The sequence below is a fragment of the Nilaparvata lugens genome, chromosome 1 (assembly GCF_014356525.2).
Source record: "Nilaparvata lugens isolate BPH chromosome 1, ASM1435652v1, whole genome shotgun sequence".
Lineage (NCBI taxonomy): Eukaryota > Metazoa > Arthropoda > Insecta > Hemiptera > Delphacidae > Nilaparvata > Nilaparvata lugens.
Genome location: NC_052504.1, coordinates 85,412,048 through 85,438,708, shown reverse-complemented (window position 1 = coordinate 85,438,708; position 26,661 = coordinate 85,412,048). Strand labels below are relative to the sequence as shown.

At 31.9% G+C, this 26,661-nt stretch overlaps 1 protein-coding gene across 9 annotated transcripts in view; it reads right to left on the bottom strand.

Annotated features, from left to right (window-relative positions):
• The window catches only part of LOC111046774 (protein Malvolio), a 45,991-nt gene that overhangs the window by 18,127 nt on the left and 1,203 nt on the right, over positions 1–26,661 (bottom strand). For 2 of the 9 annotated variants that reach the window (XR_005570337.1, XM_039419407.1), the window contains exons 1-3: positions 15,700–15,815; positions 4,427–4,606; positions 1,887–2,009 (exon numbers count right to left, since the gene is read on the bottom strand). Coding sequence is in view for 5 of the 9 variants with exons in the window: in XM_039419407.1 (XP_039275341.1) it covers positions 1,887–2,009; positions 4,427–4,600 (297 nt within the window). In the remaining 4 variants the exon portion in view is untranslated. Of the gene's footprint in view, positions 1–1,886; positions 2,010–4,426; positions 4,607–6,386; positions 6,520–8,818; positions 8,894–15,429; positions 15,816–26,661 lie in introns of those variants that run through there. The other 7 variants (XR_005570335.1, XM_039419404.1, XR_005570334.1 and 4 more) reach the window with 4 other exon arrangements.

The following is a 26,661-nucleotide window of genomic DNA, read 5'->3' as shown; positions in this document are numbered from 1 at the left end:
TGTTCAGGACCAGGTTTAAGGCTAATCAAATTTATAATCCGACTTCAGGACTCTTTCCTACGGTCCTTCAAAGTTTACATGTAATCCTTATGGGAGAAGATTTGTGAGCTGGCCATACAAGGAAATAAAAATCAGCTGTTATAATAATTGCGTCATACAACAGCCGTTGGTATTAGCACAAGAGAGTGTGCTGCTCCATAACCGCCCATGTATTTTATTCTAAACACCCCGACTAAAAACAAAAAGACTGTTCTGTGTGTAACCATCCAGCAGTGCGGCCTCAGGTTAAAGACTTACAAGCTCTAAAGACATTGTTTTGTTTCGAATAAGTGTGCTGTCTTCGGTGTTTGGAATTAATTGATTTTTAGTAAATTATTTATTTTAAATCCCATATAGCAGTTCATATTTTGCATATTTGCAATTGGAAAATTATCTATATAAATAAAATGCCGCATCGCGCCCCTTCAGGTGTGCACCCAGCTAAAGTTTGTCATAAGATGCATTTAACTATTTGGCGGTACGAAGTTCGCCGGGCCAGCAAGTAGCCTAGTAGAGAATAAATCTTCAATACGAGTTGGCCCTTGGGGCTCCATTACAGTCATATGTTTACATTTATTATCATAGATATTTGGCCAACTTTTATCAAAGATTTAATTCCCTATTAGGGCTCCATTACAAGGTAAAATATTTGATCTATTAAAGATGGTACAATAGGTTATCTTTCATCAGATATATAACAGCCTAGCACAAATCTGATAAAGAGCCGAAACTTTAATGAAAAACTTGACCGTGTATTGGGGTACTTAAACCTTTTTTGCCAACCAGGAAGTTTAATCAATTAATCATAACGAAATCAACTAGAATAAAAAAAATAAATAAAAATGATAAAACTTACATTTTTGAGTTTTCATGACTGTTTAAAGCTTTCTGAAAAAATATTTTGAACCAGTAACCACCCATACTAGTATTAAAATTATAATATATCTATGTCAGTACTATCATAGTGAGCACGTTATAATGGCAGTGAAGAAAGATAAGAGAACAACGTTGCCGATCCTCTATCTTTTCAATGACGGCTGTCTTCTATAGACGGTAGCTGATACAGGTTTATTCATGTAATATTAACTGTTCATTCTTGTTTAAAATAATCAATTATATTTTAATAAGCAAGAAATTATATTTCTCAATAATTTCATAATGAACTTTCATTATTAAGATGAAATATTTTGTTAACTAATTATTAATTATTCATAGATTATCTGGCAACAGAGCAAAGCGAGAAAGAGATAACTCTATCCGCTTTGTTGAATAATAGACAAGGATTGCAATACCATTGCTAATCGAACACTGTCATTATAACGTGGACCTCACTATAATCGGTTACCATTTGACTGCTGTAATAATACTATTCTTGATGATTAAATTTCATACAATCTGATCGTTTTAAAGCTTTGTGGAACGTGTCTTTCATTGAGGTGCTTAATAATTTTCAAATTTGAATTGGAATCAAGGCTATCATTTTGTGCCATTGAATAATAGTTCTTCGTGGAAAAATCAGGGAATAAAGACGAAAATACAGGAAACAACAACACGTGAAATAAATAAACGAGGCGTATAAAACACTTTAGTACGTTTTCAATTCAACATAAAGTACAATCAAATGATCCAAATAAGAGCGTATCCAATCATTGAATACAATGAGCAATAACATTTGAAACTAGCATTATTTGCTGTTTCATCCTAGCAGATGCTGATTGTACTCATTTCAACACAGCTAAATGGTTGTATTTACACACCAGTAACAATAGCAAAAGTTATGAATTGTATTCAGACAAAAGAGTAGTAGAAGTACTGAATAAAGTTGAAATCCAACAGTCAGCTCTTACCTTATACTTAGCTTGCGTACCGGACTGAAGATCAGATTCTATGTTTCCTGGATCAAGGTAGGCTATGCTCATAAGGAAGCCAGGACCCGTAAATGCCCATAGCTTCTTAAAGCTGAACCCAGTCTGTAATAAAGAGAAAATGAAATATTGTTAATATTTTCAAAAAAATGCAAGGCTATACTCTTTCATCAAACTTGGGGAAAAAGAAAATTATTATTTTTCACGAATCTATAAGTTCTTTGGATTATTGGGCTAATCTCTAATATTTATAAAATCATTGGTATAGGCTAATATAGCATAGCGTATTTGTACTCTTTTTGTAATAAAACATCACAATAATTATCAAAATCGTGCAAAGGTGAGTATTTTAGCAAACATTCCGATTAGGCTGAAAATTGTTTGTTCATTTAATGTCAAATATGTCAAAATAACTAACTTTAAAAAAAAGATACGAGCCAATTGATAACACAGAAAACTAATAAATGAAATTGAATAAGATAAAGAAGCTGGAGATTAGGTTGATAGAAAATTAAGATTAGTTATAAATTGTATATTTTATGTTTAAAATATATTTTTTTAAAAGACATGTTGGAAAGGTGAGGAAAATTCAAGTTAATCATAGTATACAAGAATTTTGTGTAAAGATATATTATCATACCAACAAATCAAAGCAAATTCTAATAAAAAGTGAAATCTGTATCGCATCCCAAACATTTTACTAGAGTTTCAATTATTTTCAAATTGGCTCAGAGCTGAAAAATAATTACAGTATTTTCATAGAATATTAATACACTAATGTCTTCGCCAATTAAAAAGCATGATTCCACAGTATTTTTATGATCATTTTTTATGTTTTGTACCACGAATAAGTAATAAAATAGCGTTTTGAAAAACAAATCAAACTCTATTACCGAATCTTTACTTTCATTCTGAAATTTTGATTTTTGATATTGGCCTGTTGCATTAACATGACTTCAAATTTTTCATCAATTGGATGAAGCCACAATAAAAATGACTTTACTACATACCACTCGAAATGTAATATTTTATTTTTTAAATGTTTATTACTACATCCTTGAAATAAAAAATATTAAGTTGCCTCCAACTTAGAATGACAAACAAAACCTTAATTCGCATAGGAAATTCATGAATAGGTTTGCAATTTTACATTCAAGATTTTCAGCAACTACTTATCATGAAGAATAAATACTACATGCTTAATTTTATACCGTACTTTTGTATCTATACTTCTCAACCCAGTAAGACATTCAAGAATAATCGTGAAGAACGAGTATGATATAATTTTGAGTACAGTTATATAATCTATAACACTGTACTATTCATCAACGAATGTAATTGAATTTCTAATAGGCTAATCTTATCTATGTGACAGGTACTTGAGAATCAGATTCAATTTTAACAGGCCTACCACTCTGCAACTTCAAGTTTATCCTTTTATAAACGTCTAACAAGACAGAGAAGGAGGGAGAGAGAGATTGTTCTAATTAACGCAAAAATTCTCGCACACTTACTTGAAATAGTCTGGCAAACTCCACTTGAAACAATAAGTGTTTTATACCATAGAAAGTAAATTCATTCAATATTATCTCATTCATTTCACAATTACAATTACTCAATTCACAAAGAATTTTTTTCTTTCACTTTTTTGAAAATTCAGACAAATTTTCGGGTAAAAGAAAGGAGACGGGGCCGCGCTACCTGTGCACTGGGCTATTGTTCCAAAAAGTTGCATCCTCTAAACTCGACTAGTATACATGATTGTCCTCTGATTCCGCTTCATTACTCTCATTAGTGGCCCCGTGTGCTTTCTTGAAGGCAATTCTAGCTGGTAGCACCAACTTAGCTATTACTTTGCATCTTACATCTGTTACTTGTATTCTCTGCAATTATTGAATGTAAATCAGTGATCAAGTACTTGTAATTATTGTATTATTCCCAATGGTTCATAATGTTTAATGTAACTTGAGTTACATACAATACGATACTTATTGAATGTACGATTTTTTGGCGTCCTTTCAAATTCTATTAGATTGAACACAATTTGGCAAACATATGATGTGTATCATGTGTTTGTAAAATCCCAGTCAATCTTGTAGAATTTATAAGGACGGCTAACATATGTACGTCCAAAAATCGATGTGGGCTTTACCATTGCCGTCTCTATACAGTCTGTATAGAGACGGCAATGGCTTTACACACCACGCACGTTTGACTAAATTTGTACTTGTCATCGATAGTGATGTGTGTGTTTCTACTATTTTTCAATTGCAGTTAGTAGCTAGAGTGTTCCAGGAGGAATCTACCTTACGGGAAAATTCTATCTACCTCATAAGAATAATGGATAGAATTCTTATATGAGTCCGAAAATGATTTGTTAATGTGGTATAAAACCGAAACCAGTATCTAGTTATTTTAATAAATTTCTGGTTGTGACAACTTCTAGTGTTTTTTATATAATTTTTTGGTTGTGACAGCATCTAGTGTTTTAATTGAAGTTGTGGTTTTAGTTGGTAGCTGACCGATTCGGTGTCGGGTATAGAGACGCGCGCCTCCTTGAAGTAGGTCTGACGCGAGGGGCCATAGCGCGCCAGATTGGTCGTTTCTGTTGGTGGTCTCTGCTGCTGCTGTTGCTGCTGGCTGTTTATCTGTTTGCTCTGCTTGTCTCCATCGTTATTCTCCTCCATGTAGTCCATTGTGGGCTGCAAACACACAATACATTAATACTTAAATTCACCTTTCAAAATTCACACAAGTTTCTTGTCATTAAAAAAATATCTGTATTTTAAAGTGCATACGAAACATAACCTTTTTAACTAATTTTCAATCATAATTCGGGAATGAAATAGTAAGCATTATACAGGCGCGGATCCAGTCGCCACTTCAAACAAATGATGTTTGAAATAATATTGAGGGTGCAGAAACAAGTATCATGACCTTGGAATTTGAATGAACAAATCCAAAAATCTAATAAATATTAAAAATTAAAGCTCTCAAATGCTGCTTTTGATTGAAAACTTCAACAAATTTCCAGGTGGGGGAGAGTCGAACGGGGTGGGGGATTCGACTCCCCTCGAACGACCACCCAATCATCCCCCCCTCCACAGGTCAGAGTTCTGGATCCGCACCTAGTGTTATAATCCTGTTTTTTCATTTCCAATCATTCTATATTCAATAACATCATTATATTCATCATCTATATTCATTAACATCATTCTATCATGTTTTTATCATTGATGAATAAATAAATTAACGTAACATTTTATTGGTAACCAATTTAGTAGATGTGGACCAGTCCCCAAATTGATACTCTAATTCATACACCCAAGGACGAGACCACACTAGGCGTTTTATGAGACGAGTCGGCAGGGAAGGAAGGTCTCCGATTGACTGTTTAGGTTGGCGTTCGGAATCAGCCAATTAGATTCGCCTAAAAAACGCCTAATGGTCTCGCCTTTCCAGTAGCATTTATTGATAGTCAATGATGTCTCCACCACATAAATTCATCATAGTACTAAAATCCATACCCTCAAAAATTTGTTGGTATCAGGATTTCAAGAAAACTGATCGCATTTGAACTATTATTTTCTCTTCAAGTACGGGTCAAAAGCATGGGAACCCAATACTATAATAGTGGTATTCAATTCCCCAATAGACTCCAAATACTTTCTAAAATATCAATACCGTAAACCTTAATCCATAATTCATTGTCAGTAATCCGCCATTTCGTGGTTTAGTGCAATAAAATCTCGTGAAAGAGTGAAAATTGTTTGCTTGATATAGCATTGATATAATTAGAGCCTAGGAGCAAAGTGTTTGATAAATTAGGAATAAAGATTTATTCTGCATATTGAATTACGTTCACACTGCCTTTAGTTGTCGACTATTTCTTAATGCAGATAAATTTTAAAGGCAGTATTTTGAATTCAGTTGACTATAATCACACAAAATTTCCAAGTTTTCTTTCAATTAGGTCATCGTTATTAACTGGACAGGAACTACGATTCAATATTGAACCTGAACCAACTAAACTCAGTAGATGAAGCCTTTCAAGAATTGCTTTGATTCACTAGTCCCACTGGCTTCTAGCTAGCACCATGCTTATTCTACTGGAACTCGAATCCAATCAATACTCGAAACTAATCAATCAGTCAAAAAAGAAAGCTTTTCTGATACCTTCAATCTTCTACTGTCTAGTTGTTTAATAGTTTTTAAAACTTCAGATTCAATGTCAATTATAAAATACATTTTAAAAGTATTTGTCATGAATGAGTTGTTCTTCAACAGTTTTTTTACCACATTACCTGTGCATTACATACATTTTACCTGTTATAATGGCAATGGAATAGTAAGGTCTATAAGCCCAACGTTAGTAGACTGTCTACTAACTTTGCTAAAAGCCTGTTTTTCCATTTCCAAACATTTTATGATTATGTGTTTTAATCTTTGCTGAATGAATGAAATGAAATATTCATAACTCACCCTTGAAGGTGAATTTTCTCATAAAATTCTCACTTCAACTTGATACAGGATTAAAGTTTAAAAAATAGATTCTATACTAATTTAATTTTTACAGAACATCTTACCCACTTTAAAAAATACAATTTTTTCATTAGTCAAACCACTTTGAAAAAAATCACCTTATAGGACAATCATTTGTTAACTTGGAACAGCTTTTCACTAGAAAAAAGCACTCACAAAAAACTGCAAACTTATCTTCACCGCAAAAGATAATTGAAGACATTATTTACGGCTGGTGCAGGGTTTTTCATTAGTGCAAAAGATAAGAGAATTGTCTTTTTTGTAACTTCAACGCCATAGAATAAGGTAGAGTGGCTCAGACAATTAAATATTGAACAGCTGAACAATAAAGAACCAATAACGTTTTTGGAGCAAGGATAATGCTCATCATAAGTATAGAACATCTATAGTAAATAATAATAATGTTATCTATATTTATCAAGTATATCTTTAGAACAAACATAGAATCAAAAGTCTATTAAGAGTAAAACGCTTTTAAAAAGTGATTCGATTTAGGAAGATAATTAAATACTGTATATCTTGAACTAAAATAGAGACAGTGTCTCATTATTATGAGAAGACTGAAACAACTGAGATTCTTCGTGAGGCAATCAATACAATAATAATTAACAAAAATATTCATTCTAGATAACAAAGAGATGTTAGATGAGAGGCGTTCGAAAATTGAGATAAGTTTATAAGTATGTATTCCAGATGTAACAGAAAGATGTAAGGAGCAATTTTGTTGCAGAAAACTTTCAAATGTTGCTCACTCTACTAATCTAGAAGTATACTATAGAGCGTAGAGGATTAAAAAAATTAAATAGTATTCAGATTTTTTTCAAATACACGCATTTTGTGAAGCATTTAAGGCTGATTAATAATAGAAACTGAATTAGTATTCATTGCAATCTAGAAGTATTGAAAAAAAGTAAGAAAATAAGTTAATTAAGAAAAGAATTAGTAACATTTTGTGGGACTGTACCATAGTTGAGGACCTTGTAATACTCACTTCAGCTCACTTGTTCAACAACTAGATAATTCGAACCGTCGGTTCGGTACGGTAATTAAAAATTTAAAGAGAAATCATTTATGAGAGGAAAACTATCAAAAAATCTAAATGAAGTTGACTAGTGTTAATTGAACACAACGTAATAAGATATGTTATGAAAACTGACAAGAAAATATTGCAAATTTTTCCTGTTTCTATTTTGCTAGATTAGCATTTCTTTCAAGTTGGAATTTTTAGCAGACTGCTAAAAAGGAAAGTTGACAGTTTTGATGTTCTAGGCTGAAGTATGTTATCATGAAAGTAAACTGTTTACACTTCTTGCTGGTACCTATGTACCTTGCTTTTAGAGTACAATCACCTACAAAAAGCTTTATTTTGTCCAGTAGCACTTTATTGTCTTTCTATTTTAGCGTGACCTACATCTTTTGTAATGTATTACTAGATTATATTACATGACATCTATCTCATCTATTGCTGCATCAAACAAGAGTGATAAACGTGAAACATTAAAGTCAATTCAAATAAGATTTTAGAACATTTGAAAAATGGTAGCATTTAAGAAAACTAAAGACAGAAAATTAAAAATAGTCAGAACCGTGGAAAAGAGAGCCGGAAAAACACATGCATGCTCATCTTTAATTACTGAACCCAACTATTTTCTATGAACTTTGCATTAATATCGCTATCTACAAAAACCCATAATTTTGTTAACTCTCAAAAATATTTCATAATATCATAAAAAAAATTTGGGCTCATTATTTGCATCATCACCTCAAGTGTTACAAATTTATTATATAAACCTCCATGATTTTGAAACCTATTGGAGATCATTAAGATGAACATGAAAATTATGAACAAATAATTTGAATAGGCCTACGCGTTGATGAAACAGATTTGCGTGAGAACAAGTGAAAAGAAAAGATTTTGTAAACAAAAAGAAAAACATCAAAAATATTAGCTTATTTAGAAAGATACTGAAATTATAAATTGTAATCAAAACACGAAGATTATTAAAGATTAATAAAGCCAAAATTGCAAAAAATTAATCTGGAACATTTCGTCAGAAAAATTGAAGAATTACAAAACAAAAAACTGACGATTTTTACTAACTTGGAGCGGATTGATGACCTCTGAATACATTAGGCCTGCTTTCCACAAATTAGTTGGGCCAACTCTTGAAATTGAGATTTTGTGAGATTGAATGAGAATGGAAATGGGATACTGTATTCGGTTTTGAAAATCATGAAAAAAAGAAAATATTGAATTAATTTGGACTTTTTACAAGAAGCAAACACTCAATATCAAGGATAAACTTTCTGGAAAAGATCAATAAATTGACGTTTTTGAAGAAATAAAATACGGTTGATCGAGTTTTACTTACTGAACTACACCTGGAATTGTGAGACCAGGGCTGACCGAAGATGAAGTGATACCCATCCATACTGAACACCCAACCAAGTGACCCACGAAGCCGAAATGTGGCCGACACCAGTTAACCAGACCCTGTCCGTCCCTCCCACCGCCAAAGCCCAAAGGAAACAAAACCGGAGGTTATGCCGTTGGCCAACCGGAGGTTATCCGGCCACAATAGATGAATCGATCAGAACAGTATTGTCATCAGCAAAACTATTATCAAAAATCGTAATTGAACTGATTTATTGGATGAGTTTTCAAGGACAACCTTCGACAATGCCAAGTGAAGGAAGCGTTGGTGAAGGAGGATGAGGAGGAAGAATAGGAAGATAAAAGGAGGAAATGAGATGAAAAGAATCTCTAGCAAGGAAGAGGAAGTAGAGGTGGAGGTGGAAGAGGAGGATGAGAAAGAGGAGGAGCGAGGAATAATAGGAAGATAAAAGGAGAAAATGAGATGAAAAGAATCTCTAGCAAGGAAGAGGAAGAGAGGGATAAGATTCGGAATAAGATGACCGAACAAGACAAGAAGAGAGAAAAATAAGGAGAAGAATATAGAAAACAACAGGATACAGACTGAGAGAACAATATGGAGGTGGATTGATTGATTGATTTGCTGCCTTTATTTAAAACCTAGGATAGAGAAGATACAAAATGAGAATGATATTTGGTTATGGATAGAAAACGTGAACAACTGAAGACGATACTGTGAAGGGGAAGAAGAAGAAAAAGTCATGATGAAGGGGAAGATGATTGAATTAAAATTAGAAAGAGGAAAGAGACAAATTAAGAAAAAATAGGGCAATAAAGAAGATGAGAAATATAATATTGATTGGAGATTTAAAGAGACGATAATGGGAAATTACAAGAAAATGAGGAATTAGAAGATGAATAGGAGATGAAGAATATGAAGGTGATGAGGATAGAGGAAAAAAAGAAGAGAGTAGAGAAATAAGAAACTAGAATAATAGAATAGAACGGAATAAAAGGATTTGTAAAGTCGTCTAATGTTGTTGCCAAGATAATGGACAAGTAGAGTAGTGGCCTAATATCCGGTGGATCGCGCGCGAATCGGAAAACAGAGAGGGTGATATAGTGAGATTCACTTTGAACTGTCAGCATTTGTTGAATGGGAATCTATAAGGAATGCTGATGGTTTGAAGTGAATCTACACTACAGGGAAGTAGGAAGGACGACAAATGAAATGGGATGTGGGGGGAGGGGTGAATGGTCGGGGGGAGGGGGAAGTGTGGGGGGAGAGTCATTGGCGCCAATTCGATACGGTCATTGATAATGATGAGAGCTTATTGAAGACAGTGATGGCCTCTTTCAATATCAACACTACAAGTGATGACATTATTGTAAATTACATGGTATTGCAGGATGAACGATATGGAGAAGGATACAGATGAGGATGAATTAGTGGGAGAGGGGTGAGAGGTAGAAGAAAAATATCATCGAAACACATTAATAATAATAATAATATAATACTGAGGGTGATGCTCACAAAAGCTCTTAGGCTTGTGCGTGGGTAATGAGTGAGAGGGATGATGATGGGAGACTACTACTTTTTAGGTAGTCGGGACCGACGGTTTATCGTCTCCTCCGAAAGACGGAAATACATTCAATAATAATATAGACCAGTCATGAAGAAAAATGATGAAGTGAGGGAGAAACGTTTTTGAAGGGTTAAATTGATTTTCGTGAAGCGAGTGAAAGAGAGAGGAGAAATTAAATAGTACAAAGAAGACTGATATTATCCAACTGTATCCAACACCTGAATAATTAATATTGTATGATAACAACCAAAAAACAGCCACTGAAGTCAAAGAGGAGTGATAGGAATTGATGAGTTAAAAAAATAAGGTCTAATGGAATACATTTGAATTGAATAGAATTTTATTTTGATTCTCTTCTCTGATTTAGTTTTGCCTTAGAGAATACAAAGGTACTAATCTCTCTATTTTTATTACTATTATCAGTCTATTTTATTCTATTTTTATTATCATCCCTCATTTATTTTTCTTATTCAATGATTTTACTTAATAGGAGAAAGATTGTTTATTAGAAGAGGGAGACGTAGGATGGAGAAGGAACGTGGAAGCTGATGTTTTGAATATTAGAACATTTATTGAATGTTGATCATTTATTTTAAAAATCAAACCACAAAAAATAGGAAAGATAAAAAGAAAAACAATGAGTATGAGAAAAGAAAACAAGGAAGTGAAGGATGACAATGACAAAATTCAAAATAATAACTGTATTATACCGTATAAAGAGGTGGTTGATAAAAGAGTCTTAAGGAGTATACGATGTACTCTTGTTTTCGGTGTCAAGAAAGCAGTAACAATACAGATTGAAATTATTGTCGTTATAACTGGAAGACAAATAATTTAGGCCTCTCTGAAGACAAGCAACAGCATCAACATCAATGACCTTGACACAGTGACAATGAAATTAACAATGACTACAGTATGGAAGGTCTCTCAATTTCATGCTCAACTAACCGCAATTTGTCTGTTTAAATCGGTGATACAAAATATTGAGGAGAACAATATTAAACTAACTATATTGATGACGATCTATAATATGTAGTAGTTCAAAACGGTATTACAAGAATAGCTACCCACGGTTTGGGCACCTAACTGCAGCTACAGTACGGAGTTTGATTCCCAAATTTGTACAGACATTTTTGTATTATTCAACTCACGAGTATAGGCTACTTAGTTTGGAAATTCAAGTATATTCAAGAGAAATTAGATTAAATACAAGGCCTAGTTTTCACCAACGAGGACTATTCTTGTCTATGAAGAAAAATTACAAAAAAGATTTGATTCCAGAAAATGAGCAATTGCCCAAGTTACATTAACTTGAATAATTGCTTTATCTGTAATAAAGACGAGGAATAAGCTAAGAATTGTGATGTAATTTTTTTTGCAGATGATAGCCCACATGAGCTTTTTGCTTGTGCGTGGGTAATGGATAGTGCGTGGGTGAATTGATGAGATGATCAAACGTCCATGTCATCCACGGGATTCGAACCCACGAACCAGGCGGTGCTAGCAGGATTGTTACGCTCCAACCACTACACCAACCCGGATAGTTCATAAGATTGACAATAATTGTTCAGAATAATAAGCCCGAGTCTGGGGCCATGGAGAAAACATACAAATATCCTATGGTTGGATTCAAGCCAATAAGAAACAGGTCAACAAATGAGATGGAAAAGTCAATATAAGGACAGGGAATTTTGCCAAAAGATTAAATATATCACAAGATATGCAAATTTCAGAAACTGGTGGAATTAATTATGGACATAGTTTTAAAGAAGTTATTAATTTTTTTTAATAATCGATTACTGAAATAAAATTGTCCTTTACAACTTTTTCTAGTGTATTGACTCCTGTAAGCACGGACTTGTTCCATATTGAGTGAGTAATTTTCAGGGGGATTTATTGTAATGTACGCTTTCTAAACATATAATTAATTAATTTAAATTTGAACAGAAAAGATCCATTAACTTCGTATTTATTGATTATTTTGTCAGAGACTGTTGATTATTTTACTGTTATTATTATGCTTTATACTTTTTTAATTATGATTCGTTGTTGCTTGCTGATACAGTTATCACACATATTTATGTAGTTTGTTATGTTGTTTTGTGCAGGTCTTCACACACTAAGCTTAATAAACGTCTTCGGAAGACATAGCTGTCCTATGTCGCAATATTAAATCCAAGCTATGAATCTGTCCCGTTCACAACAGCGTAGCGTAGCTTTCAATATTGGGAGATGGAACGGCTAGATCTTCCGAAGACGCATTTTATCGTAGCATGGCTAAGTGTGTAAAGACATTTAGGGCCAAGCCACATGAAGCGTTTTTGCACTGGCGGCGAACATGTCGACAGGCCTGGAAACTCTCCGATTGGCTGATTATCAGCTGATTGGTTTGGCGCTCGGGAATCAGCTGATAATCAGCCAATCTGAGAGCTTCCTGCCCTCCCGACTCGTCCGCCACCAATGTAAAAACGCTCCATGTGGCTTGGCCCTCAGTCTCTCCACCAGCACTTCCGGTTTTAGTTAGCCTATGTCTATGTAGTGTTCATTTGCAGTTTTGCACAAAATTTTCTGTTTTTAGGAGCGATTTCGAGCCAGGCTAAAATATGCAGGTTCTGAGATCTTGTGGATTCTCATCCGGCAAAATATTTCTATCAATTAGTATATTTTGTTTAGGAATTGAAAATGTTCTATTTTTGGGCAATTAAATTTCATTTTCAAAATTTGAATGAGCTAATAAATCCTTGATGGGTAATGTCAGAGTTTGAATGACACATGCAGAAAGCAATTAAAAAAATTATTATGATAAGATGTTGATTTTTTTTTAATTTAACACGAAGTGGAGACTGATTTTTTTTCATTAATGGTAATTATTTCAACTTTAAATAATGTAACTAATTAATTCATCATTTATCAAAAATCAAGTCACTCGTTTTTGTTGATAAATTCTTTTATTGAAACTGCATCCGTTCTATTCAATAATAAGCAAAAATGAAAAATCTGTGAATCGATGCACTGTAAATATCCTAGTTAAATGTTCAAAGTTAATGGTAGAGCCGATTGGAATTCATTAATCAATATTGTATTTGAGACTGTTGGTTAATCGCTCGAAATTATTACGCAACCCGATAAGACTCTTTAAACAACACATCATACAACATCAATCATAATTACTGACTGTGTAACAGCTTGTCTCTGTAAAATTATCAACTATTCAAAAATCTTCAAGTATTCTCAATACAGAGCAGATTATTTCTTTCTCAAGCATTTCATCTAAAATAACTAATTAGAATTAGGATCAATGGCTTTACTTATTCAGGCGCATTATAAATTAATTTAAATGAAAGGAAAAATTAAACATAGTATTTTAATTAATTTTGAAATTGAACAAAATTGGGAATTTATCGCACAAACATAAACATTTTAAATCTATCTCACAAAAGATACAATACACATCACTTGATTAGGCCTACATGACCCTTATACAGGGATGGATCAATTTTCCTGAAAGACTAATTTGTTAGTATTATAATTGAATGAGTTTTTTTGTAATTTCAATTTTTTTTGTAATTAGTAAAAAAATGAGTTTTAAATCGCGGATTAATGTCTTTTATTCTCATCATGGATCGGTTGCATAACTTCTCTTCAACTTATGTTGAAGGATTATACCCAAATTGAGTATACGGTACAGTATGCAGTATTATTTTATAAAGTATACACTATACTGTACAAAATATATACAGTAAATTGTGATGTCAAACTGAACTTCTGACGTTTTAAAACTCTTGCAATCAACCAATATGCGAGGCCGTAATGACACCAGGGGCAGGTAACAGGTCGACGTTCCATTCACAAGGCTGAGCAGAGTGAGGAATAGCCCTAGCAACCTAAATGCCAGACTTTTCAACAGGCTTCCGGCAGCAGCTAGGTCTCTACGTCTCTACCAACCAAGGAGTTTCTCCGGGGCACTTATAATTTTCTGATACAAACTCCTATATATGAAATGAATGAGTTTTTCAGTATTCCTGAAAGGACTATCAATGTGTTTTACAAAAGTACCTGAATCTTACTGTGATATTTCTGTATTTTGATAGACTGAACTCTATATTTATTAAAAACCAATTTTAGTACCTTGTAAACTTTTACGAACCAATTGCTGTATTTGATGGTTTAAAGGCAATAAAATCATTTATCATTTACAGTATTATGTTGTATTTTAACCATCATTTGAAAATGAGATAAGTGATGAATATTTTACACTTGAAAGCTTTTTACTGGCTAAAATATGTGAAAAATAAAAACAAAAGCACATAAATTGTCCTAGAAGTAGGCCTACATTGTTGGTAGTTCACTATGGTTGGTGTATTTGTAGTCATATAAGAACAGAGGAGGGTAATGTTCCCGTAATTTAAGCTAGACAATGAGAAACACCAAAAATTAACAATACTCACTAAGTATAGGCTATAGCTAGGGGGTTATTGATACTTACTAACTAGTATTTTGTAAGAGTTTAATAATTTATTTTTATTACACCATTGCAAAGAAATATATAAGTATAAGATATTATAAATTGGATCTATTTGATGGATGTAACTTCAAGCCCGCGAGTTGATTACTAATCAACATCAAATGAGAATTCAGTATAGATTCGTTTCAAAAATTCAAATAAGAATTGCAAAATACATTCCAATTTTGGAAATTTAATTTCCAAAATTTTGGAAATAGAATATATATTGGTGAATTCAACACAAGAAAGTGCGCATACGGAATGATGAATAGATCTACCGTAATGAACTTGTTTTGTCAGAAATTTGATTCTGGAGACATTTACAACTCAGAATTGAAATGCTCTCAACAAAATTATTAGCATAAACCCAATAACAGCTTATTGTATAGATGTAATTATTAGCCAAATGCAATAATAAAGTTTTAGCTGATAATTTTTAAAATTTCAACACAATACTAGTAACTTTGATACCGTACTTTGTAAGCATAAAGCAGTTGTGCAATCTATTTATCTACTTACCAGTAGCATGTACTGTCCTGATGACATATGGATTTTTGTGTTATCTAATCGAGATCATAAATAAAGAGCACTTGAGATGCATTAGGAAGAAGTAAAACCATAAACTAGCTACCGATGGCGGCTCAAAAGCATATTGGGTTAGGTTTACTATTTACAAATTTATATGAATGCCATGCTGTATTAATTTAAAATACGTTGATTAGTTTCAAACAAAAAGTAGCTTTGCAGAAATTATTTAGACTATCCCTACGAATCACTCTTAGCACTAACCCTAACGTGATCCAACAAAGAAATAAACAAAAAACTAAAAAGCTCCAACTTGAAAGTTGAAACATCTAGCAGAACAGCAGCAGACTACAGACAACAATAGCAACGTAACCATCATCAGCTGGTAGATTTCAAGTGTGCATCAGCTGTTATGTAATCATGCGCACTGCACTACAGAGAAAAAGAAAATTGGCGCCAAATTTCAAATCCATATTCGGCTTTTGTTATAGTCATTCTTGTTTAGTGAATTTGGTTTATTGAAAATTTAATAATTTCTTTGTGAAATAGGCACAGATCTGAGTAGATGGCTAAAAGAACATTTGAATGGATGATAAGTTAAGGTAAAAATTACCTATCTACAAAAAACTTAAATTATTTACGGTAGACCGTATATGATTTACGCAGAAAAAATTCTATAAATCCTCATGTTCCTCCTCAATTCAAACTATAAATCTTCAATTTTTTTTCTTGAAGAGGCCTAAACATGAATTATGTATCATTTTATATAACGTAATGTGGCAAAACTATTCAAAATTGTAGAATTTCAAACAAAAATTGAGTAAAATGAAAATTACGTAATAGTTTTGTTCAATACTAGCTCCTCTTTCTGTAGTGAACTTGTTTGGTCTTTTATTCAAATAACTGCCAAACTGTTAGTTAACGTCAGCTTATAAATGATTTTTTTATAAGCAAAGATTTAAGCCTGTCTTATTCTTATTTATTCTATATTCTTGGTTTGCGATAATACGGCATGAAAATCGAAAATATTAGTTAATTGAACAAAAAATATGAAAATAAAAATCTGAGAAAAAATAGTTACTTTATTGCTCATGTTACTGTACAAAAAAGTGCTGCTTACCTTGAATAAAAATAAGCTTCATCAACAATGTTTCAAGTTATTTTCAAATTGAATCTTATGGGGGTTATACTGTATAGTGTAATCCATAGCAGAATATTTTATGAAATAATAAATATTTATTAAAAAGGTGCATGGACTCTTGCCAATGTCTCATTATTTTAATGGAACAACTGAGTCCTGAAAGACAAAAATTAACTTTGGCGAGTACCATACCGGTAGGCTATATCTTCTATTTTTTACAATATTAGATTCTTATTATGATCGACCTACAGTCCTACAGTATGAAATATTCTATTGATCTTTCATACAACTTAAAAACAATATTTTGATATGAAAATGTCAAAATGAGAACCTAATAATATATATGTTGGATTGGCTGGGAAGTGGGAACAGATTAAGCCCCGCACACACACATCGATTTTTGTTAGTACGATATTTTTCCGACCTTATGAATCCTATCAGATTAAACAGAGCTTGACAAACATAATCTGTTTGAAATCATCTGTTCAATCTAATATAATTTATAAGGACGGCAAAATACCGCACGACCAAAAATCGATATATGTGTGTGCAGGGCTTTAGAGGATAGCTTTACTGTACAGAAACGGATTTGCCAAATCTCATGCAGTATAATAGATGACATTTTGAGTGATTTATTCTTCTGCTTGAGCCGCAGTTTCATTCAGAATTAATAGAGAATAATGCATAATGAATAAAGGAAAAAATAATACTGAATTAAACTACAATTATACATTTGCTCATAACACATAGTTCCTAAAGTTGGAGCGTCAAGTCGTCAAGTGTAAAATTATAAAATAAACCGTCATTCTATATAGCGGTAGAGTATTAAAGACTGATGTCAGTGCATTTGACTGTGTGTTTCAGTACGTATCGGATAGTAAATCAATCAGCACAGAGCAATATAATAATCATTTAATAAAAGCGTTTTAAACTTATAAAATAATATCTAACATTTTGTAAAGATATAAATTAATTCAGTTGATTTGAAATAGCTCAACTTGAAAGTCCTATACCTGTTCAAACAATGGAAACAGATAGAAATAGAGTTCATGTAGAATGATAAAAATAATAGTATTTACCATATATAGGCTAATGAACATGCATAATATATTACAAACGTAATGATTTCCCAATAAATTATTTTTATTGCCATCGATAAATCAATTTCATCCAATCACCTCTTATATTTATTTCTCTATTATCTTTCGACAGTAAATTTTCGACTAGAGAATGTTTTTGTGGGAGCAATAAATGATAAAAGGCCTAGCCTGGCTATCTCAATAGCAGTTCAGAATGCACATTTAAAAATGATATACTGGTTGAAGAAAAAAAATCTTCAACATCAAAATATAATTAGCTAGTTTTCTATCTCAAAACGAATTCAAAATGTAATACAGTAGTTCACAAGGAAAACTAAGTATTTGAATACAAATTGGGTTGATATAATTGGTCTCACAGGTGGAAAGTTTCAAGTCTATTATCAATTAAAAATAATCTTTTCAATTGCATAACAACAATTTTCGTTAATAATCATGATACAAGCTTAAATTAAGGCAAGCACTAATTCAATTCCTTGCTTTTTCCCTGTGTGCATCAAAAGTAATTAACTTATGCCTTGGTGCTGATTGCTCATATTGATAAGAATTCAAACGAGAAACAAATCATTTTCGACTAGGATGGATACTATTTTTAGACAGAACAATACATTAATGAAGTTATCTAACAATGAAATTATTATGAAGCAATAGAACAATAATTTACTATGATGTGATTGAAATAGCTTTCATATTATTATGAGAGCTCCAAAATAGAAGAAAAGGACGTGAATGTAATCATTGGAAAAATAATATCAGTTGTAAACTCACCAACTTCCACTCAGTTCTAGAAAATAAAATTTACTCAAGTTAATTAATCAAATTAACTCAATGCAAGAAGGAAAATACCAATCAAATTGGATAATGAGCCTATACATAACACTTCTGTATTCTGATTGAGCCTATATATAGAGTTTCTGTAATCTACTTAATTCAGATTATCAGTTTCTGGAACTATCAATTTACAACAAGATCGACACAAAATTGACATGGTTGAAGCTGAATTTATTTAGTTTGCTATGAGAAGATAACTTGTTTACTTCATCTTTTATTTTTTTCCCTAAAAAAAGGCTTTATTTTTTCATCTTTTATTTTTTTGCTCCAAAATAACAAATGTATGAATTTGTTTGTTTTGAGAATAAAGATATCTAATCAGAAGAGTAGAATCCAGTGATATAAAAGGAGAAAAAATATAATAAATCTTATTTGTTACAATTGATTATTTGAGAATAATGTATTAACTCTATAATGATTCAGTTGATATGAAAACTAATTTGAGCCAACAATATTACATATTTTTGACATTCTTGATTAAAATAATATAAACAGCTATTTGTACCAAAAGTCTCAATTATTCTATAGACGGCCCATTGAAATTCTCACAAAATTTAATTTGTTGAACCCTAGTTTTTAAATAAGGAAATTCAATGGAAGTAGGATTGATGAAGTCAAATGAAAAAAAATACAAAGGTTTTTAATCACTTCAGGTCAGAAACAATGTATTAGAATCGCTCGATTAGCTAATGATGGGAAATATTTCTTTTTTCCACTTATAACTTTTTAAAAATAGGTTATCTTCTAGAAGGTTAAAACTAAAATGTCAGCATCAAGACAGTTTGAAGAGAATTAAAATCAGTCGGGAATTTATTTACAACAAAGCCTGGTTTTTAATGCAGGATAATCATCATCAGTTTCTCTTAGATCTTTCTTTCTGTTGTTCATCCATTTTATTTTCGCTGATAAACAAAGTTAATCAGTGACAATTAGTGTTAGAACTAATTAACTGATTAGTTTCAAGGCACGACAATAATTGCATCTTGTTGATATATGCCATAAGTCATAAAATGAAACATTCATCATTGAAGATTATGAAAAATTCAAATTCAAAAAATTGAAATGATAGAGGGTTATGGAAGAGCTGGCATAGTCATAGGTGAAGAAATGATTCAAGATCATAATTCTGTTTTTTATATTTTCTTTATCTAGTAAAATATTGTTTGGTTAAATCTTTTAGTCTATCTCTTCAAATTCAAAACTGTTCTAATACATATTATTGTAATTTTTCAAAGTCAGTTCAGTGGGAATAATAGTGTGTCCTAGAAAAGTGGAATTGGTATTCAATAAAATGATAGCTCTTCCCTCTTCGTGTGCTCTCTGAATCTGACAGATGTTCTGCCCGTTTTGCAAGAGTAGCTATTACAGTGGTTCATTTCAATATATAAATTCCAGATCTATTATTGTGTTGGTAGCAGGATGTGAATTTTGAGAGGTTTGACAAAGATTGACTATTTTATTTTCAATGTCATACCGTAGTTATTCCAAAACAAAGGATTTTGTGATGTACCAATAATTCGCCCCTATACTAATCATATTGTATCACTATATCAATCCAAAAAGGCAAGAGTGACAAAGAAAGTGAGTTGAATCATGAATGAGAGGCTGCCCCAATGTCAAACATCAATCTACGCCAATAAAGTGGCAGACAATTATTACTCGAGGAGGCCTTACTATCATGAATGTCCATACTAAATAAAATCTATAACGGTACTAATAAACTATAAACATTGCTATAAAAAAAGAGTGAAACAGAATTAAAAATTGAATAAGTAGTATATCGGTGGAGTTATGTTCATAAAAGTGAATATTTATGATGCAATAAAGATTGTGCTACCGTAGTGTAATATTCATTGATGTAAAACAGTAGGTAGTTGAAATTGGTTTCATAGACAAATAAGTCTGTTTATACCAATCCTAATCATATGCTGCTATACTCAAAGATCTCAAAGATAGAGGAAAAGGGTTGAGAATGAGCAAGCATCTCAAAAATAAATCAATCTTGACCGCTGTAGGCTATTATAATAGGTAGATCTACTGAAAGTACTGAATCACATATATATTTTAGGATCAAGGATACAGCTATACATTTCCGGTGCTTACTCTATCTCAGGATGTGTTATCATAAAGATTAACCTCTATTATTCTGAGTCAACAACTCGCTTTTTTGTCATAAAATATCACGGTACCTTTATAAAGTGAATCCGTCGCCATTTAATCCATGAATATCGTGTGTAGGATTACACACACAAAAGATTGGACAAACATATTATTTATAATACTCCACTAGAATATATTATTGATTCACCTTAACAATCTCGTTATAATTTATGTCTATCACTTCTAATTACAAATATTAACAGAGAAAATGCCAAAAGATTGCTATTGGTCGAAACATAATTATTTAATATCGGGTACCGAGCTTCGCTCTGGAGTACAAAAGCATATAAAATGTATTACGAAAGAAGAAATTATAATAACATTCACAGTTCATACAGAAATGTTCTATATAATCACAGTAAATTGAGATTAATTCCTAGAGGAATGCAAAAATTTTCGTCACAAAGGCCCGGTTGCACAAAAGCCGGTTAAATTGTAATCCTGATTAATTTCACGTGAGCCAAATCAGAGTAGACCATTTCAGAAAGATGGATCTACTGGAATTAATCAGGATTGAAAATAACCCGGTTTTTTTGCAACCGGCACTAAGTACCTGATTGAATGATTCAAAAGTTTAACAGCTTAGTCATAATTTTGACACATTCCCACACACATGAACTCGCTCACTCACTTCCATCATCAACAGACGACGAAATAATTATTATCAGCTGTTTTTCCAAGAATGGATAATAATTATCCTTTTAATGTCCTTCAGCGAGTTTTTCCAGGGATGAGACCTAGTGCAATCGAATCTTTATATTATAAACCTACTATGTTCTGAATTTCGTGAGAATCGTTAGAGCCGTTTTTAAGATCCGGTGAAATACGAACATATAAACATCTAATCATCCAAACATCTAAACAAATAAACAGAAGTTGCTCGTTTAATATTATAGGATAACCTATTATGCTGCTCTTTGCTTGAATTTCAAAAATCAAATATTGAGTATTATATAGATAATTATCACCATTATTATATATTATTTAGTATCTAGTATTCATATCTAAATTCATATGAAGCATTTCAAGTATTCATATCTAAACTCAAAATTGATTTCTCGTCGTTTAATTTGATTAAAGGTTGATAGTCTACTTCTACTATATTACCTATATATTTCAAAAATATATTGTTATTGAAATAACTAGTAGAGGCCTACCTTTTTATATTATTTTCATACAAAACAAATTAGAACAGCTTCTCACAATATTATAGACAAATATTTTCATTTCGAAAGTAATTTGACTTCTATAATAATTAATTATTAGTGTAGGTACTATAATTTTGAAAGAAGAAAATGTGGGTTTCACATAGCAAAGTCTGGCGGACTATAACGGATTATCAAAATCAAAATAATATTTCTATAATTTTCGATTTGGACTCATACCAAGGAAATATATAAGTAATTTGTAAGGTACCACCTATTTTTAATCGCTTCAATCTTGAAAAAGTTCAGCTCCATGTTTGAATCTTTGAATCTTACAATAATTTGAATAACCGTAATTCGGTCATCTAATCCACAATCTGAAGAGCTCAAACATTATTTCAACAGTAGTGGGAAAACTGAGTAGAGCATCGATCGAGTCTGAAGAGCTCCTGACGATTTTATAATCTTGAAAGAAATTCTTCAAATTGATAGGTACTTGAATTTTAAATCAAGACTCTTGAAATTGAAGGGAACGTGACAAATTCAACGTTTTTCGACTTAACATTTCTGACAATCCATTTATGGATTCATACTTTGTGACGTTGATCGGATTCTATAATTATCAATTAATTGAGTACGGTACCGGTATCGTACTGGTACTGAAATACAGAATTTAGCAGATAGTGTTTAATACCTGTTCCATTTACCTTGAATTTTTTTACTGAAGGTCGTTAAACTCTTAGCAGCAGATACGGATTTCAACTTTCTTTCAAGTTATTCATTGATAACAATAGACACTAAATGTAACTAGCAATTGAATTGAAATTTATGTATTGGTTATATAGATAATCATTCCTATGGTTTATGTGTTATCAAATTGATGAATAAGATTTTTTTTGTAGAGATACAGCGATCATCATTTCAAGTTTTAGTACCTAACATATATTTTGCTGACTGAAAATTATTTTACTAGTTTCTTATCTGCTGTTATAATAGTAGGCCTACTGTAGGCCTATGATTATTTTCATAATATATTTAACATATATATTTCCATATTTTGTTGGATAAAAAATGATTTATTTCCTCTTTTTCCATGATTCATGATTTTATTTTGCAATTATCTACTCTCCACTATACTCGCTTGCGTTCGCCTCACTTCTGTAGCTCTATAAAATACGGCTCGAAAAATACTGAATGATTTTCATGGTCTCATGCACCCGTTAATGATACAGTCTTAAACATGTGAGCTCTATTAACTTCCATGATGAGATAATGATAAAATTACATTATCCAAATATTCAAGAAGTACCTAACTAATAAGTAATTGTACCTTGCATATTGCAAGCTACCGGTGTTTTGTCTCTCTCAAGGCCAAGTTAGAACAATAAGAGAGATATACTTTTTCTTTAAATCTTTCAATTCAGTGCTGGTAATATAATTGTGAATATTGCTTGGGAAGAATAGTAGCATGAGAAAACGTCTCACAATCACAACTGAGTCCCAAATATAAAAAAAATATTAAAAAATGTTAATTAGCCTTGAAATAGTGTAAATCACATAGTGGCAAATGCTTGTATTGCAGGACAAAACATATTAAAAGAAAAGCAATTTCATCACTATCTGCTATTCCCTGTTCAATTTTATTTAGAGGGCAAGAAAACTTTATATAATTATTACTAAACGAAAATCCCAATTAAATTCTGTAAATCACCCCGAAGACTTCTGCTACGGCAAAAATATTGAGAACAGGGTAAACAGCCTAGATGGAAATTTTAATGCAACTTACAATTTATTTCCATCTGTTGACCATTCAAATGTGATAATTCACAATAATCTACTATAGGGGCCTACATAATAGGTACTGTATTATGGTAGTATTATCGTGTCTTATATGCGTGCAGTGCATATGGGTGGCTAGAATAAAATAAAATCAACTACCTAACTTAAATTTTCTTATTTTCTTTTGAGTAGTGTATCTTTATCCCTGAGCCTTATTTGTAATTTCAAGAGTGGCTCGGTTTCCAGACATTGTCCCGGTTGCACAAAAGCCTGTTAAATTTGAATCATATGATTAAATGTCACGAGTACCAATCAGAGAAAGCTCTTTTCAAATAAAGAAATGAAAATAGAAAGAGCTTCTCTGAATTGGTTATTTGAGGTATTCAATCATTGCTATAATTTAACACGCTTTGAGCAACGGTATGGTATTTGAATAATTTATTATTGAGTAAATCATTTCATTTGGCTCGACATGATTTAGCTATTCAATCATACATTCTTATACAAATTGCATTACGGTACCGGTATACACCAAAAATTATGAAGAGACAGTAGAGTAATATTTTTCATTTCAAATAAGATACCCAATGAAACCTACTGTCAAACTATTCTTGCAAAAGAAATATTTTGTTGTTTCCATAATTTTTACCAACTCTGTATGATTGAAAGTTGCGGGTTTCAAAGATTTCAATACGAACAGTTCATGAGCGAGTTCTCCAACCGAGGGGGTCACTAGTTATATATACTCCAGAAGGATTTTATAACTAAACTATTCTCAATAAATGATAGTGTAATTGACAGAATTTAATTTATTATTAGGTACCGGTATAGAAAAAAAGAAACATTACTTTGTACTCCTGGTGAAGAGCAGAATCAAATGTCGTATGTTGCTTGTTTTGGCTTACAGGTAGCGCTGATATTGAAAGTTTCCTTCTAGAGCACGATTTTTTCAACTACCGCTTTTTAGCACATTATGGTACGGTATGAACCGTACGGTACCGTGTGTAGCTTATTCTAGATTTGATTATATCTGTCCCGCTCTCATATATTCGTATTTCAAAGTATTATAGTTTTATGCTTTCATGCAATGAATACCTATTCTATTTTCCTTGGTTTTATCCGTAAGTTGACATTTCAATTAATAAATTGTTGAGTTTATAAACGTGATAACTGACTAGGGTTATGCTACGATTCTCGTAGAACCTGACTATATCAAACACTATAATTATATCCATCACACTTATTCTCAAAATCCTAGCACATTGGATTTATATTGCTATTTCCGGGGTTATATAAAGTTTATTTTGTAATGCAATATAAGGTAAGAAACTATGATAAAATTTCTTATGCGCACGCAGAGTGCAGAGGCCATTAGAGTAGGCCTACACTGAATAACGAATATGATTTTTACTATAGTTCAGGTAAGAAAGGTATTTGCACTCGAGGTTGGCAACTTGGCAATGGCTTGATGCTTGCATAAAAGAAGTAAACTTCTCGTTTTGACCTTACTTTCGACTTCAACGAAGGTTGAATAAATTGCCAACTAAACTTGTAAGTTGGTTTTGGCATAGCCAGAGAACATCATCTTAAAACCGGTTAGTCGGTCTCGGAATAACTGTGCACCCGTTAAAACTGTTCTAACAGTTCAATATGTGACTCAATTTTATCATGTCTGTTATTTTTTCACCACACAGTAGACTATGAACTATGCACTAGACTGTCGTAACGTGACCCCTGAAATACACATTGATGTGTATAGATGCGGTTAAAAAATCTCAAGCTCATTGCAAATGATGAATCATTTTTTGAATATTAAACCGCCGTTGATTTGAATGACAAAGTACGGTATAAAATGAATGATTCATAATAAGCAATATACATCGAATTGAATGCCCTTGGTCAATATTTCCTGTAAAAGCTGTCATTACAATAATTTTATTTCTCTCACATCCGACAATAGCTCTAATCAAACAAAAGTGTAAGATAAAAGTTTATCTTAAAGATAAGTATATAAAAGAGAAAATCTACTTTAATATCAACCATTCTCTGTATTGTCTAATGATGGTTGAAAAATATTAAAGAGTTCAGCTAGGATAATCGCAAGACTAAGATTGTATATCCTAGCTAATATGTAATTGAACTTCCATGTTAAAACTTTAAATAAGAAACTTATTTAAGAATCCTCTGGACAGAATAAATTTCCTAGCTAGTTTACTGGATAATCTATGTACGGTACACTTTTTCAACACTCAATATAGGCCTACTACATGAAACATCTTAAAGCAGCAGTACTTTCAAACATTGAATTACAAATAAATATTAGAAAAAAATATAAATTAGTACCGTATAACAACGGAGCGAATTTTCAAAATTTACATTTTGGAATGAAGGTATATTACGTTTCAAGGTATGTGGCGCGAAGATCCTTCCATATGAAATAGCCGTGAATAAAAAATTAAATCTCTTTTCGAATGCACAAATTCGAAGATTACTGATAGAAATAGAGCAAAGAGGATATAGAAATTTACAAATTCAATACTTTTTACAGGCATTATAAAACTTGTTATATACAGATCCATACAAGGAATATGAAAGATTTCCAAATAAAAATCCAGAAAGTTAATTTTATTTAAAAAAATGCCAATATTTGTTCATTTCATTAGGAATAGCCTATAAGGGTGAACTAAGTTATAGCTGGAGATATGCTTGATTGGATTTAAAGCATTAGAAATTATTTATTTTTTTATTGTTCTAGTCAAGTACCTACTGGTATTACTGTCGAACTTGAACAGCTAAAAAATTAAAAATGTGTACATTTTATACTTGTCTCTTTTGTTGAAAGAATTCATTTTATAGGAGGAAACTTGAATACTACGTTAATGTAAAATTTGTATTTTGAAATTTATATGTTTGTTAATTTTGTTTAAAAAATGCCAATATTTGTTTACTTTTATTAGGAATAGCTTATAAGGATGAACTAAGTTTATAGTTGGAGATAGGTTTGATTGGATTTAGAGCTTCAGAAATTATTAGGCAATTCAATAATTATTATTATTCTAAATAGGTACGGTAT